Here is a 16263-nt window from a genome sequence, read left to right as displayed (position 1 = left end):
CCCTGGGACAGCCCGTGCAAAGGAGGGGACGCTCTGGGGAGTGTGTGGGGCTGAGCCACCACTGCCAGGGCAGGGGGATCCTGGGGGTCCGTGGGATGCAGCTCCGTGGCCACCGCCACCTCTGCAGCACGAGGGATGTCAGCCTGGTGCCAGCTGTGCCATCACGTGTGGGATGATTCCCACTGGTTTCTGCAGAGGAAGGCCTGGCCTCACGGTCACAAGGACAGTGACTCCCACAGCTCTGCAGGAGCTGGCAGCTCCCTCCCTCCTGACTGGCCAGCCCAGCCAGAAGCACCAGGGGCTCTTTCCCTGCTGGTGATAAGATATGGGAAAGGCCTCAGGAAACGGCTCTTTCTCCTCACTCTCCCTCTCCTGTGCAAATATTCTGCGGAATGCCGCAAAGGGGATGAGGCTCAGCTCCAAGTGGTGTGGGCTGGAAACATCCCCGGGCTGGCAGCGTGTGCTCGGCTGCCCCAGCGCTGGCTCCCAGGGAAACACACCCTGAGGAGGGCAGAGCCATCCCCTGCGTGCAGGGAGGGCTGTGAGGGGCCACGGCAGCTCAGCCCCACGAGGAGGGCAGGATCCATCCTACCTGGATCCACACGGGCTCCACGGTGGGCCCCGGAGAGGTGAGGTTCTCCCAGTTGCCTGTCCTCTTGTAGGTGAAGGTGGTCCCTGCCACCCTGTAGTCCCCGTTCCACTGGATGGTCCAGCCTCCATTCAGGAAATACTTCTCGGGGTCCTCGCTCCGCAGCGCCAGGAAATTCCCGGCTTCTGCCACCTCTTCAATCCGGATCTCCCGGGCTCCCACGGGGATAATCCCAATGTCCACATAGCCTGGGAATGGAACCAAGCCTTGGTCTTGGGGGAGTCAGAGGTGTCTGAGATGATTTCTGCCCTTGGGTGGGTGCTGTGGCCCCTGGGTGCCAGCACTGTGCCAATCCTTGCACCCCTGTAAGGCACCAGTGGGCACCAAGCCCTACCCTGCCCTGCGCCCACCTGACTTCCCTGCTGCCTTACCCCCAAAAAAATCAAGAAGCTGGAATTAAACTCCCCCTCCAAAGGAGCAGCAGCAGCCCAGCTGTGCTGGACCAGCATGGGGTGCTCTGGGGGCAGCAGGAGGTGCCCTTACCCAGCCCCTCGCTGTCCTCGAAGGTCTTGTGGACGGTGTGGCAGGTGGAGCCGTCCCCGTGGCACACCCCGCAGCGATCCTCCACGGCGTGCGAGTCAATCTCATAGTCACAGCCCACGTTCTGCAAGGCGGCCTGTCAGCCCCACACCAGCACCTCCCAGCACCTCCCAGCACCGACTGCATCGTCCCCAAGGGATTCACAGCGTCCTGGCATGGCTTGGGGCGGAAGGGACCTTAAAGACAATGCAGTTCCAGCCCCCTGCCATGGCCAGGGACACCTTCCCTGAGACCAGGGTGTCCAAGGCTGCTCCAGGTTGCATCCATCCTGGCCTGGGTGGTGCCCTGGCTCCTTGAGGCCAGCACAGAGGCTGACACAGCCTGCAGCACTCACCCCACGGGAACCAGGAACGCTCTCCAAGTGGGGAATGGCAAAAGGACGAGCTCAGCACGAGAGGGAGGGGATGCCGAGTGCCCAAGGCTGGGTGCTGCCCCGAGGGTGCTCTGCAGGCCCGGGGTGTCCCCGGTGCCAGCCCACCTTGCAGATGCCGTTGATGCAGACGTCGCGGCTGGCGTCGCTGTCGTAGCAGGGCGTGCCGTCCACCACCGCGTCCCGCAGCTTCTCCGCAAAGTACTCGTGCTCGGGCCGGCAGTGCAGCTCGCAGGGGTTCACTGGGGAACAGGCACACACTCAGCCCCAGCTCTGCAGAGCCGAAAGCACACATCAACCCTGCAAGCCCAGGGCAGTGTAAAATACAAAACACAGCACGAGTGGGGCACAAGGCAAGGCAAGGACACAAACAGCAGCTCCGGCTGCTCCCGAGCCGCTCCAGGTTTGAGGTCTCTGCCCTGCACTCACTGTTGTTGGGCACTGGAGTCCACTTGTAGAGCTTCCCCTTGTAGAGCATGGGGTTGAACTGGCTGCACTGGACCTGGCGGAAGGAGGGCTTGTCCAGGGGGCAGCGCCGCACGTTGCAGATCCGGAACCGCTTGCGCTCGCCCAGGCAGTACCGGCCCCCGTACTTGGGCCTGGGGGAGGCAAAAACCGGTCACAAGGGCTGGCAGGGCACAGGCCTCAGAGCCACAGAGCTCTGCAATGGTTTGGGCCAGAAGGGACCTCGGAGTCCATCCCCTGCTGTGGGCAGGGACACCTTCCACAGACCAGGCAGCTCCAAGCCCCGTCCAGCCTGGTGCCCTTCGTGCAGCTGCTCTGGAGGAGCTGCTCTCCATCCCACCCAGGGAATCCTCCTGACTCTGCTCCTCTACTGCCCCAGGGAATGGCAAAGCTGACACTGGACTTGTTAAAGCAGGAGAGACTCGAGAAGCACAGCAGTGCTTTCCTCAGATGCCAGCAGACCCTCACAACACGGCCGCCATCTCCCACCCTGCTGCCTTGTCCTTCGGTCACACCACTGTCCATGGCCCATGTCCCAGTGACCCCACGAGAATTCCTTCCCCTGGGCACACTCTGCTGAAGAGAATGAAGCCAATGATTATTTTAGGGCTGTGTTTACATGCTCTGCCCTGAGGAATGGCTGTGGGAGGGAGGGATGCCCAGCACACATTTTCTCACCTCATCCCAAGGGCACAGCTGTAGATTTACCTCCAGTGGCCAAAGCAAACAACTGCCCGGGAAATTCCCAGTGTTTGCTCTCCTGCCTGTCCACAGCTGTGTTTGGAACACTCCACAAACCACCACAGCACCTCTGCCACAGCGTTTATGTCAAACACAAATCCAGGTCCTGATCCAGGACTGAGATGACAGAGTACTTCCCTCAAGAGCCCAGCAGCACGTACCAAACTCACCCGAGGAAGAGGATGGGCAGAGCATGGCTGGAAGGGACAGGAATTCACTCCTGGGGCTGCCAGAGCTCCCCATGCCATGGAAAAGCAACTCCCCTGGAACACCATAAAGCCCTTTTCCTCCCCATCCCAGGCTGCTCTGACACCAGGGCAAGCTGGGGGTTTTGGCTGAATCCAGTGCAACGGGGGTTTGGTGACCAAGGGGACATCTGGGGAGCAGATGGGTCAGCAGAAATGCCAGGATGGAGATGGCAGCTCCTCCAGCAGTGCCCGGACACTTCCAGCCAGCACTGGCTGATGGAATGCAGCAGGGTGATAAACTGCAGCAGGATTTTTCAAAACAACTCTGAATCAGGCTCCAAGAATGCCTGGTTTGCTGTTCTGTCACTAAAGGACACTGGATATGTTTTACATCTCTGAGCGTGGAGCCTCTGCCCTTTGTTTGAGTCACACTGCAGCACTCCAGGGCAGGGGATGGAACCAGTCCCCCCAGCCCAAACCACCCCAGCATTCTGTGACTCCCGGCTGCCATGCTGGGGTCTGGGCAGTCCGGGCTCAGGGCTGGCTTACGTGGGGTGGCTGCAGTGCCTCTCAGCACTCTGCACTCCTGCCCCACAGCTGCGGGAGCAGGAGGCCCAGGCGCTCCAGGAGCTCCAGCCGCCGTCGATGGGCTCGGGCCGGAAGCCCACGGGAACACACTCGCCATTGAAGCACCACTGCAGGACAGGAGGGGAACACGGGGTCAAGGGTGGGAGAGCTGAGGCCCAGCACACAGACCGGCCCGTGGAAATCCCTGCTTTGCTTGCATGGGGGTGCCCGGGGTCAGCTGGGCTCTGCCAGAGCCTGGAGCTCCTCAAGCCATGGCAAACCCAGAGGTGTTGGGCTGTTGGAGGATTTGAGGGAGAAAACAAACCCAAAGCTCCGTGGAGACCCCTCAGCAAGGGGATTCACAGCCCAGTGTCGGCCCAGAGGGGCTCCCCAGCAGTGGGAGAGATCCCAGGGAGGAGCATCCACCCTGGCAGCAGAATGAGCCACGTGCTCTCCTGCCACAGGCATTAACTGTGGGTTTCACCTTCCCTTTGGGATTCAAGTGACCCCAAGTGAGTCACCCTCCCCGAGGGCAGTCCCTGCTGGGGCAGTGGGTGTTAGGGCAGAGCAGGGGCAGTGGGATGAGCCCAGCCCTGCAGTGACCCTGCAGAGCCCCTGTGTGTGCAGGAGCAGGGCTCCCCAAGGCCATGGAAGGGTGTCCCCCCACCCTTACCTTGCTCTCCCCAGGAGCAGAGCTCCCCAAGGCCATGGAAGGGTGTCCCCCCACCCTTACCTTGCTCTCCCCGCAGGCTGTGCCATCCACAGCTGCATCCAGCTTGGAGTGACACGTGTTCCCCACCGTGCACCACAGCGTGCTGCAGACACTCTGTGGGGAGAGAGGGACAGGTTCCTGCCTGGCACAGAGCCCTTCCTTGGGCACAGATCAGATCCATCCCTTGGGCACAGATCAGATCCATCCCTCGGGCACAGATCCATCCCTCAGGCACAGAGCCCTCCCTGGGGCACAGACCAGATCCATCCCTTGGGCACAGACCAGATCCATCCCTCGGGCACAGACCAGATCCATCCCTCGGGCACAGACCAGATCCATCCCTCGGGCACAGATCAGATCCATCCCTCGGGCACAGATCCATCCCTCAGGCACAGAGCCCTCCCTGGGGCACAGATCAGATCCATCCCTGGGGCACAGATCCATCCCTCAGGCACAGAGCCCTCTCTGGGGCACAGACCAGATCCATCCCTCGGGCACAGACCAGATCCATCCCTCGGGCACAGATCAGATCCATCCCTTGGGCACAGACCAGATCTATCCTTTGGGCACAGGTCAGACCCATCCCTCGGGCACAGACCAGATCTATCCTTTGGGCACAGATCCATCCCTTGGGCACAGACCAGATCTATCCTTTGGGCACAGATCATAGATCCTTTGGGCACAGATCCATCCCTCCCCTTGGGCACAGATGAGATCCCTCCCTCGGGCACAGATCACATCCATCCCTGGGGCAGGGTGGGCACAGCCCCAGCCAAGCCCCCCAGAGCCCCCCTGATGCCCAGCAGTCCCCCTTACGTCCATGTCGTCGCAGAAGGTGGAGTAGGGGCCGTACTGCAGCCGGCACTGGTGGCCCACGTCGTACAGGACACCCGGGGGCACCAGGGGAAAGTCCAGCAGCTCCCGGGCCGGGGGATCATCCAGGCACAGCCCCCAGCCCCGGCTGCAAGAGAGGGCACGGCAGTGTCACCCAGTGTCACCCAGTGTCACCCAGCAGTGTCACCCAGTGTCACCCAGCATCCCACAGCTCTGGCAGGGGATGGGAACAGCCGCTGGCCAATGTCCTGGATGAGCAACCAGCATTTCCCACTGACACGGCCCCAGCTCTGCAGTCCCTGGGGCTGCTCCGGTGTGGATGGCACCTCTGGGTACCTCATTGGGGTGGGAGCCCCCCAGAGTGATCCCCCATGTCCCCCCGGTGTGCCAGACATGGGGGAGGAAGGTGAAGGGACAAAGACAGAAGGGGCAACAACCATAAATGTCCCAGTGGAGCCACAAGCTCCAGAGAGTCCCTGCAGACGCTGCTAACAGGAATAGAGGAGATGATCAGCAGCTGGACATGCCCACACCCTGCTCAGGCCGAGCTGGACAGGACAGCTCTGGGGCAGAGGTGCCTCCCCTGCTCCAGCTGCTGCTGACTCTTCCCAAACACAGCCGGGATTGTCCCGGCTCAGCCCGCGGCGTTATTTCAACAAACTGGTTTCCAGCAAGGCCGAGCCTCTGGCAGGGCTGCGGTGGAGGATCGGATTACTCGGGTTTGTTGGGAATCCACGTGCAGTGAGATTCCTTCTCAAGCCAAAGCAGCAGCACGGGAACAGCGCTGGAAACAGGAGAGCTGCTGCTTTGGGGTGCTGGCAGTGCCACGGGTGATGCCCAGCAGAACCAGCACCCCCTCCTCCCTTTCCCATCCCACCACCGAGTTCCACACTGGACACCTGCAAACAGCTCCCGTGGCTGGAGACAGCCCCTTAACCCCCATGCATGTCCTCGCTGACATACACTTGTATTTCAGTGTGGGAAGAGCCAGGAAAGGGGTTGTTTTCAGGGGCTCCAAAATCTCCATTTCCAAACTCCCAACAGCAGGAGCACCCTGCTGCTCCCAGCCCCGTGGGAAGGGCAGGATCCCATCCCTGTGGGTGATGTGGTGCTGAGCTGGGATGGATGGGGCATGGATTGGGCAGCCTGTGTCAGGCACACACTGCAGGGCACCTCCCCATGTGTTTCCACAGAATCCCAGAATCCTGGAATGGCTTGGGTTGGAAGGAGCCTTAAAGCCCATCCCATTCTGTACACTTGGAATGTTTTCTCTAAAAACAGAAGGTGTCCTCACTGGAAAAAGTCCAGGCTCGAGCACTTCATCCTGGATGAGCCCCAGGTGTGACACTCGTGCTGCTCTGGACCCTTCACCCGCTGCCTGTTTGGGCCCCACAGGTCCCCCCTACCTGTCCCCAGCCTCCTCCTGTTCCTCTGAGCTGCTTGGGGCACTCCCTGCCCGGCCCCAGCTCACAGAGGGGTCTCTGTCCAGTCTGGGGTCACTGGGATCTGCCTCAGCTTTCCAGCTTTTCCAGAATCTATTGCTTTGTTAAATATTTTACAATCATTCTCCTGGTCTGTTCAATTGGCCAAAACACATCTCCAAGCAGGGAAAAATTGGCCTGAGTTTCCCTCTGGCTTCCAGGGATGTGCAGTAAATCCCAGTCCACAGGGAAAGATGCAGGGGCCTGCACTGCTCTGCCTGTTCCAGCCCGCTCCTTAACGAGCTGGAGGATGGAGTGGATGGAACAATGATTAAATCTCCATCTGTGAGCAGCCTGAGAGGATCTGCAGATACATTTGAGAGCAGGATTAAAATTCCAAAAGCTCCCAGAGAACTGGAGGAAGGGTCCAAAGGAGCCAGGACAGAGTTCAAGAAAAACAAAGGCAAAGCTTGGAGCTCGGGAAGAATCAGCAGCACAGCCATGGGGCTGGAGGGGCTGGCAGAGGGGTGGCAAGGCAGCAGCCCCAGGCCCTGGCAAGAGGAGGATGATGGAAGAACAGCTCCAGCACTGTGAAAAGAGGCTGAAGATCTGGTTCTGATGTAGAGCAAAGACTGAAGGGTCCCTCCAGCCCTGGAGCATCAGCAGCCACCCTGTGCCAGCACCCTACCCTGGCCTGAGCAAGGGGACACCTTCCCTGGGGACAGGCTGCCACAGCAGGGACAGGACCTCTCCTCCCAGTGCCCCCTCGTGTCCAGGCAGACCCTGACTGGAGGCCCAGCTGCAGCAGCACTGACTGCAGTGCTGGGGCCCTGCTGCTGCCAGGAATCCCTTTCAGATGCTCCGACATTCAGCAGTGCTTGTGAAATAACAAAGATCTTGTGTAAAACAACAATCATCACCACGCAAGAGTGTGGTTTTCCCGAACATGAGGTCTGTTCCAAGCACAGCCAGCAACCCCAGGTCAGCAGGGTCGGGTTTCCTGGCTCCCTCCCTCCTGCTCTCCTGCCAGCATCCCGTTACAACACTCCTGTCTGTGCCCTGGCCCGGGTGTCACAGCCAGTGACAGACAGCTCCCGAGGAAGAGCTGCTCCTTCTGGGGAGCAGGGACACCCAAACCCCAGCAGAGGAGCTTCCAGCTGCTCTGTCTCCCCATCAGCAGCAGCCCAGGGTCAGCACAGGCAGGAAATTCTTCCTGCCCAAGTGAAGGTTAAAAGCAGAGGGCCAAGAGCGCTGCGGAAGCGGGAGAGCTCCATTCCTCAGAAAGCCATAAATCAGCAGTAATTCCCCTGCACGGGGCCAACCCACACGGCCCAGGCTAGGATCTGGGAGCAGAGCCTGGCCCCAGCAGCCGCCCTGGCCCAGCTCTCCCCTTGCTGCTCCTCGCTGCTTTCAAACCTTCCTGCAGCACGGGGGAAATGCTCCTCCAGTGCAAGCCACTGGCTGACAAACCAAACTCCCGTCCGGGCTCCTTGGAACTTCCTAACAGCAGGCTGGAAAATCAGCCACGGCTGCTAAAAATAAACAAAGGCGGGGAAGAATTTGCCTGGATCTGGTTTGCCCATGACAGGCAGAGAGAATCGAAGAGATTCTGCAGAACCTGCAGGGAGCACTGAGGGAAAACACTCCGGTTTTATCCGTGCAGCCACAGCCCCTGTGCCCCCCAAAAGCTCCTGAGCCCCCTTCACAGCACAGAGCGAGGCAACCCTGGGAGGATCCATGGAATTGTGGAATGGTTTGGTGGGAAGGGACCTCAAAGCCCATCTCATCCCACCCCTGCCATGGGCAGGGACACCTCCCACTACCCCAGGCCTTGGACACTCCCAGGGATGGGGCAGCCACAGCTGCTCAGGGCAAAGACCCCCCAACTCTCTAGGAGAGATATCTCAGAGATAAGAACACCCCCATGCCTGGGCCCCGACCCCCCAGCCCCATCAGTGAGGAGGAGGAGGAGGAAGCACTCACTCGAGGAAGCGTGTGATGTACTCGCGGCTGCAGCGGGACCAGGTGAGTGGGGACGTGTCATACAGGAGCTGTGGAGACATGATGAAAGGTCTTTTCCCAACTGGCTCACAGTCATTGCTGCTTCCATCATGCTGAATCCCAAAACTGTGTAAGACACAGCCCATGGAGGGGAGGTGAGCCACGAGCACCACAGCCACCACCGCCACCGCTCCCGGCCCCGGAGCAGGGACTGCCCTGGGCACATCTACTGACAGCCCTGAGCTTTGTCCCCTGCTCTCACTGCAGCTTTCCCACTGAAAACTCAGGAATATTCAACAAGATCTCGCTGGTGGGTGTTTTGCCACATGCAGATGTTTATTGGGAATGTCTATGTCTTCAGTTAGATGTCTATGTCTAACTGAAACTGCAATGCTCAAGTGACCTTGTCAAAGTTTAACTGAAACTGGGGCAAGCAAGATTCTGTCACTGATAGTACAGACAGATCCTACTTTAAGACTTCTCAATGGGCAACCCTGCTCCAAAACCTTCCCACACCACCCCAGGACAATACACAGGTGCAATTTCTCCAGGTTGCCTTGGATTGTGTGGTTCTCATTAAACGTGGGACAACCCAAAACTTAACTCTGGAATGAAACCCTCAGGGAGCAAGGGGGTGTTTGCACCTATGAGGAACCACCTGGGAACCATCTCCCAACTTCCCCCGTGCCTTCTCCAGCCCTAGGGTGCACACAGAGAACAGGAGGAGGAGGAGGAGGAGGAGGAGGGTGGTACCTGTGTCCCAGCTCGTGGGCCACGGTGAAGGCGAGCGGCAGCCCCGTGTCCTCGTTGATGTTGCAGCTCCGGTGGGGCTGGCACATCCCGGCCACGTGGGACAGCCCCAGGGTCTCACAGGGCCTGTTCATGGCAGCACAGATGTCCTTCCTTGGCCGAGGGGACACACGGACAGATAGACAGACAGACACAGAGCAGAGAGGGCGTTGGAAGGCGGCAGGACCCGGCCCACGGACAGCGCCAAACAGGAGTGAGAGCCGAGACATCCAACGTCCTTCCACAGGGGAAACATTTGTGACCTTTCCTTTCCCCTTTCCTCTCCCAGTATCCCCAGCTCACCATTAAGCTGATTAATGGGAGCTGCTGGCCAGCCTGGCTGCATTTACTCCCTTGTATAAATAAAGCTGATGCTGGAGATAATCAAACAATGTTTTGGGGAAGAACATCCCAGAGGTGCTGTGGTTTTCCAGGGCAGCTCCTGCCTCCCAGGAAGAACAGCTCCACTGAAGTACAAGGCCTGAAGTGCCTCATTTCTGCTACAAAGCAACCTCCCAGGGAAGATAAAGCTGCTGTGGGTTGTGAATCATCACCCAAACCACCAGAGCAGCCAGCTCACGGCAGCCTGAAAGCCTCAAACCAGGCTTTGACTGCAAGGTACACAAACTTGGCCAGAGGCAGGAATTCCTGCCAGCTCCGTGGGAGGTCAGGGGCTTCCCAGAGGCTCCTCTGCCAAGCCCAGCCTCTGAGGGAAAAAGGAGAGTTAATCCTGTGTACAGCTCCTGGATCCAGCCCTTCTGGGGCTTGGCAACGGGGCCACGGTGAAAACCTGTTTTGGAAACCTCAGCTGGGAGCTGTGTCCAGGTTTAAACCTGAGATCTGAGACCAGTCCATGGAATCACAGACTCGTGGAACACTTTGGGTTGGAAGGGATCCTAAAGATCATCTAATTCCAACCCCCTGCCACGGGCAGGGACACCTTCCACAGCAGCTCCAGCCACCGGGAAATGTCCCCAGATTTCACGTCACAGATCTTACATGCAGGTGTCCAGGCAGGGAGAGTGAGACTTCAACAGCTGCCAGGAGATGTTCCCCTGGCTGTCCCACCTGCAGCCAGGTGAGTTTTTGGGCTCCACACCTGGTGAGCAGCACAGCGACGTCGTGGTGCAGGGGGTGGGAGTCTCCCTTCACGTTGATGCTCTTCTGCCACTTGCAGAAGCTTTTCAAGGTGTTGTCTGCGTGGTGGGAGATCTTCAGGTCCTCCTGCCAACATAAAGGGAGATCTGCTGGAGCTGTTTGGGTTTTGGGATGGGGAGGGGAGAGGTCCGAGCCCAGGCACATCAGAGGGGGATTGGGAGTGACTGCCATCCAGATGGAATTGCTCCATGTTTATAGCTTGTAGGCTGGGTGGGAAGACAGCCCTTTTCCTGCTTTCTTTTCATCTGTGATTCAACCAAAACATTAAATCATCCAGTAACAGGGCTTAAGAACCACTGCAGGAAAACCCTGTGTGCTGGCTGACAGAGAAGGACGTGACTGTGGAGACCCCGAGTGGCCTCAGGCCCCCCAGAGCCACCACAGCAGCTTGGACACGACCACCGGTGACCCAGAGCCCTCCGCCAGCACAGTGGCACTGTGTGTGACACCACAAACCACCCCAAACCAGGCTCTGCAGCTCCTCTGCCCACACCAACCCTGGCTCCACCAGCCAAGAGGAGGAGGCAAAGGTGGGCACCTGGATTTCTCCCACACACCCTGGGCCAGGCCAGGGGGACAGCCCAGGAGGGAGCCTGCTCCCCAGCCCAGCCCAGCCCAGCCCCAGTTTGGGCCTCACCTCCTCGTGCTCCAGCAGGATCAGCCGCACTATGGCGATGTTGATGGGGTTCCCGATGCTGGCGTGGTGGAACAGCCCTGCCACCTGCAGTGGGACACCACGGGGACACGGCTGGGGACGCAGAGCAGCCGGCACGCTGCCCCTGCCACCTCCAGCTGCGGCAGCTCCTGCAGGGGAAGCTGCTGCAGGCTGTTGACACATCTCAGGAATTCCCCTCACGGGAGACAAGAGCAGGCACGGGGCTGGAGCGAGGCCTGCCATGAAATCCATTTACACTCCATGGGATCTGTGCAGACACTGGAACTCAGCCAGAAATGCCCGGGGGACCCCTCTGCTCCCACTCCTATTGGATGTGTTTAACATCCCTAAGGAGTTTGGTGCTCTCTGGGTGCCTTCAGCACCCCCAGAAACCCAGGGATGTTACCTGAGGTCCTCTGCCCCATCCCAGCCTTTCCTGGCATCAAATCTTTCCTCTGGAATGCCCAGAGGTGCCAGCCCGGCAGCAGCAGAGGGACAGACCGAGCCACCTCTTTCTCTGCTTGTGTCAGGGCACCAGCAGAGACCACCACGGCCAGGCTGTCCCTCCCTCAGCTGTCCTGTCCAGCGCCTCCCTTGGAGACCACGATGCCCACGGTGCCATGGCAGGCGGCCCTGCCCGTGCCACCCTGGATGGGCCCTGGGTGCACGCCAGGGCCAGCACTCACCATGTTCATGACGGTCAGCACGTACTTCTCGATGTTGGCACTGCCGTGGAACTCCACCATCTTGGTGTCTGCCACCACCAGCGTCTCCACCCACTTCTCCCTGCTGATGGAGCGCTGCTTGATCCTCCTCCTCCTCCTCCTGTGCTGCTTCTGCTCCCACCTCTCCCTGCGCCTCTCAGACCGCTCCAGGCTTTCCTGAGACTCTGAGCGATTTAAGGGGAAAAAATATTTTTTTTTTCCTTGATCAAGTGCCTGCACCTTTAATATCTTCTTTTTTAATTCAAAGGAATCACCTTTGATGTGGAGAAGGCTCCACACTTAGAGCCATAACTCAATAACTCCTGTGCATTTTGCTGTGCTCTGTTCCAAAGGACTCTGAGCTCAGCCTGCTGCACATGAGCAGGACACAAAAAAAACCCCAAAACCAAAACAGAGCATTTGAAGGAATTTCTTTGACCAGAAAAAGGTTTGCAATATTTCACAAGGAACAGGGAGCCTCCCAAAGCAGAATCTTAGTGTTTGTACTAACAGGAATTTATAGACAACACTGCAGAGACGCTTGAGAAACAACCTGAGAAAAAACCCTGGTGGCTCCACATTTGGGGTCATCCCAAATCTGCGTTTTTCAGGAAGGGACAGTTCCTATCACAATGAACTCTGTGCCCCCAAAGCAGCACTGGCGACTGGAGCCAGCAGCAGAGCCCTGGGCGGGCTGGGACCCTGCAGGGCAGCACCGAGACTGCCCCGGGCACAGGGAGAGGAGAGGAGAGAGGCTCTGCTCCTTCCCAAGGGAACAAGGGGACCCTGCAGGGCAGCACCGAGACTGCCCCGGGCACAGGAAGAGGAGAGGAGAGAGGCTCTGCTCCTTCCCAAGGGGAAAGAAGGGGAATGTTGGCTGGGAGTGCGGAGGCGGGGAGGGCTCAGCTCCTCACGCACACCAGGCACTGGGAATTCTGCAGCGGGGACTTTTCCTGTGACACGGCTCCAAGAGCAAGGTCAGGGTCAGCCCGAGCGGGGTGAAGGCTTTACAAACCTCATCCCACACAGTGGGAATCGCTTTCATGGCTTCCCTAACAATGGACTCCTACACTTCCTGGGCTGCACTGAGCAGCAGTGTGCTGTGAAAGGGCGTTTCATCCCCAGCCTGAGAAATCCCAGCTATCTGCACCTCCTGATGAGCTGCTAATGCCACTGTGACAGTTTAATCGCAGCAGCTTCCTTGGAGCTCCTTCCCATTGTGAGCTCCCAGCTGAGATGTGAGGCTGCTGCAGGGCTGGGGGTGCCCAGGGGGCAGTTCCCCTTGGGATGATCCCAGCTGAGCACACAGCAGCCCTGGGCACTGACATCCCTGGGCATTTCCCCTTGGGATCACCCCAGTCCAACCCAGTGAGCACACAGCAGCCCTGGGCACTGACAGGAGTTAAACAACACCAGCAGCACCTGCCTGTCACGGGCAAAGCAAAGAGCAACACAGCAGAGCTCAGCAAGAGGATGGCAGTCACTAAAACCCTACAGACTTTGGGATTCCCATGGAATTCCCCTCCAGGGCATGCACAGCACGTCCACCCCACTGGTGCTCATTACAGAGGAGATCCACGTGAATTACACACAGGCCATGGTACACCTAGAGAAATTAATGATCAAGAATAGACTTCAAATGGACTTGAGTCAAGAACAGACTTCAAAGCCCAGAAGAAGCCATTAAGATTATTACCACAGATTAAATAATTAATTTAGATTATCAGAAGAATGCCTGAAGATAACACTGTTACACAAGCAAACCCCAGTTTGTGGAAACAGAGAGCTCCAGAAAACGTGCAGCACATAATGCACTGCAGCTTCATCAGGGAGCAAAGTGCCCACGAGCTTCTGGGAATGCACTGAATTCCTCAGCACTCGGAATGCTGGATTTGGGAGTTGATCCAACCCATCTGCTGTGCACAGGGAAGGACCCACATGCCCTCTGCCCACAGCGGGAACTCCCGGGGCAGCCACCGAGTTCCACGCCAAAGCCAAAGCCAAAGCCCAACAACCTGGCAGGTCAAACCCAAAGTTTTGGTGGAAATGAAAGCAAAAGCTCTGTCTCCACATCCCCCCTGCCTGCAGCAGCAGGTGAGCCCAGAGGCCTGGGGTGCAGCAGCATTGGGTCCCTGGTGGCACAGAGGAAGGGACAGTACCTGGCACGCCGCAGGGCTCCCGCGGGGCTGGGGCGCTCCTGCCCTGCTCAGCCCTGGCCTCCAGCACCTGGCGCTTGTAGATCCTGTGGGGCTGTGCTGCTCCCTCCTCCCGGGGGCTGCTGGACACGGGCTCGATGAAATAGTCCTCGTTCATGAGCTGAAACACACCTTTCTGCCAGGGAGACACAAAGTGCCACCGTGAGGCCACCTGCAGCCCAGGTGGAACCTGGCACTGGCAGCGATCACGGGATCAAGGGACCTTGGAATGGCTGGGGAATCAAGGAATCAGCGGAATCAAGGGACCTTGGAATGATTGGGGTGGGAAGGGACCTTAAAGCCCATCCCTGCCGTGGCAGGGACACCTTCCACTGCCCCAGGCTGCTCCAAGCCCCAATGTCCAGCCTGGCCCTGGGCACTGCCAGGGATCCAGGGGCAGCCCCAGCTGCTCTGGGAATTCCAGCACAGCCCCTGCCACCCTCCCAGGGAAGGATTCTCCCCAGGGTCCCGTTTACTCCTGCCCTCTGGCAGTGGGGAGCTGTGGAGGAGGATCCAATGGAGTTGTGCTCCCTCCAAAGAGAGGGACACGATTGTGAGCACTGCCCCACCAGGTACATGGGACATTTCTGCACACCCACAGCAGGTTCTAAGCCCTTTCCCCCCAGACTCCTCCAGGTCACTGCTGCCTCAGGAAATACCAACAGTGGAGCTGAGGAAACAGCGAGCAGCTTCACTGCCCAGGAGCTGTGCTATCACACCTGCAGCTCCCAGCCCCTCGTTCCCAGTGCGCTCCTCACAATCCCACTCACGCAGCACGAGGCAGAGAATTGCTCCTTTTGGGAATTTGGACACAAACAAGTAAACCCAGCCCTGGAGAGGTACCAAACCACTGCAATCCATGGGAAATTTACAGTCAGCCCATCCATGGTGTACCAGACCTGCATGATGAGATGCTGACTGTGCTGCTGCTGCAGGGAATTTTCGTGTCACTTTTGGCAGAAATAAGGGTTCCACCGAGCTCCTGCCATTCCCTCATGGATCAGGGCTGGGTGTGAGGGGGGGGCTGTACTCACCAGGCCATCGCAGGTGCTGAGGGCAGCCAGCCCCACCTGCAGCGGGCCCCGCACCTCCCCGATCATGTGGCACGGGTTGTAGGAGCGGGGCTGGATCTTGGCGCCGGCGATGCCCCCGAAACGCCTCTCGCTGACAAAGCCCGGGGCCAGGAGGTGCCTGTTGAGGCTCAGGTTGAATTTCAGGGGTTGCCCTCTGTACTGCAGCTCGTAGAAGGCGGGGAGCTTGCTCCTGGAGGCAGGAGACCTCCGGTGAAGGGCCCGGTGGGACAAGTCGTAGGACAGGAAGGCTCCGCTCTCGTCGACCTTGATGGGATGGACGATGTCGCTGCCGGAGCGCGGCTCTGGGGAGAGGGGTGGCAGTGCTTACCTGCAGGGTTCTGCACCTTTCCTCTCACACCCCTTCCCCGCTGGCCTCCCCCTGCGGCTGGATGGACAGCAGCGGGATGTGCCCGCGGGGACCGCACGGAGCAGGGACAGCAGGGACTGCCCCTGCTGCCCTCGGGGCCAGCGCTGGGGTCCGCCGGGGCAGCGTTAAGCTCAGGGTTAGGGGCCGGCCGGGCGAGGGGGAGTCAGGCAGCTCCGGAGCCCTGCCCTGGCCGGCCCCGCTTAACTCCCGCTGTTAAACTCCGGCTGCCAGTGAAATAACCACCGAACAAACAACGGAAAAACTCCCAAAAAATGGAATCCCCGCTTTGAGGCGGTGTTGGGACACGCCGTCTCTGGGGGCAAAGCACCCGCGGGCACGGAGCGCTCCGGAGCCTCCCAGGCGGGGCTCGGCGGGGAGCCGGGAGGGGACCGGGGCTGGCTGCGGGCTCCGGGCGTGCCCAGCCCGCGGGCACGGAGCGCGGCAGCGACGGGGACACCGGGCTGCCCGGATCGCGAGCATCCCGCGGACAATGCCGCGGACACCCGGCGCTCATCCCGCGGGCATCCCGCTCATCCCGCGGACAATCCCGCGGGCACCCCGCGCTCATCCCGTTCATCCCGCGGACAATTCCGCAGACACCCGGCGCTCAAATCGCTCATCCCGCGGACACCCCGCGCTCATCCCGCGGACAATCCCGCGGACACTCAGCGCCCATTCCCGCTCATTCCGCGGACACCCGGCGCTCATCCCGCTCATCCCCACCGCCACCCGCGGGCACCCCGCACTCCACGGACATCCCGCCCCCATCCCCGCGGACCCCCCGCGCGGCCCTCCCGCGGTCCCCGCCGTGCCGTCCCCCCGGACCTGTCCCCG

At 59.7% G+C, this 16263-nt stretch overlaps 1 protein-coding gene across 1 annotated transcript in view; it reads right to left on the bottom strand.

The window, feature by feature from the left end:
• Positions 1–16006, bottom strand: part of ADAMTS7 (ADAM metallopeptidase with thrombospondin type 1 motif 7) — a 33937-nt gene extending 17931 nt beyond the window's left edge. The window contains exons 1-15 of the mRNA XM_066558486.1: positions 15820–16006; positions 15024–15364; positions 13954–14125; positions 11777–11979; positions 11073–11156; positions 10377–10501; positions 9242–9391; positions 8471–8614; positions 5049–5193; positions 4254–4346; positions 3503–3648; positions 1989–2158; positions 1668–1801; positions 1133–1253; positions 593–837 (exon numbers count right to left, since the gene is read on the bottom strand). Coding sequence (XP_066414583.1) covers positions 593–837; positions 1133–1253; positions 1668–1801; positions 1989–2158; positions 3503–3648; positions 4254–4346; positions 5049–5193; positions 8471–8614; positions 9242–9391; positions 10377–10501; positions 11073–11156; positions 11777–11979; positions 13954–14125; positions 15024–15364; positions 15820–16006 — 2460 coding nt within the window. The remainder of the gene's footprint in view (positions 1–592; positions 838–1132; positions 1254–1667; positions 1802–1988; positions 2159–3502; positions 3649–4253; positions 4347–5048; positions 5194–8470; positions 8615–9241; positions 9392–10376; positions 10502–11072; positions 11157–11776; positions 11980–13953; positions 14126–15023; positions 15365–15819) is intronic.
• Between the last annotated feature and the right edge of the window lie 257 nt (positions 16007–16263).

Source organism: Molothrus aeneus, chromosome 13 (genome assembly GCF_037042795.1).
Source record: "Molothrus aeneus isolate 106 chromosome 13, BPBGC_Maene_1.0, whole genome shotgun sequence".
NCBI lineage: Eukaryota > Metazoa > Chordata > Aves > Passeriformes > Icteridae > Molothrus > Molothrus aeneus.
This window is presented reverse-complemented; position numbering and strand designations above follow the sequence as displayed.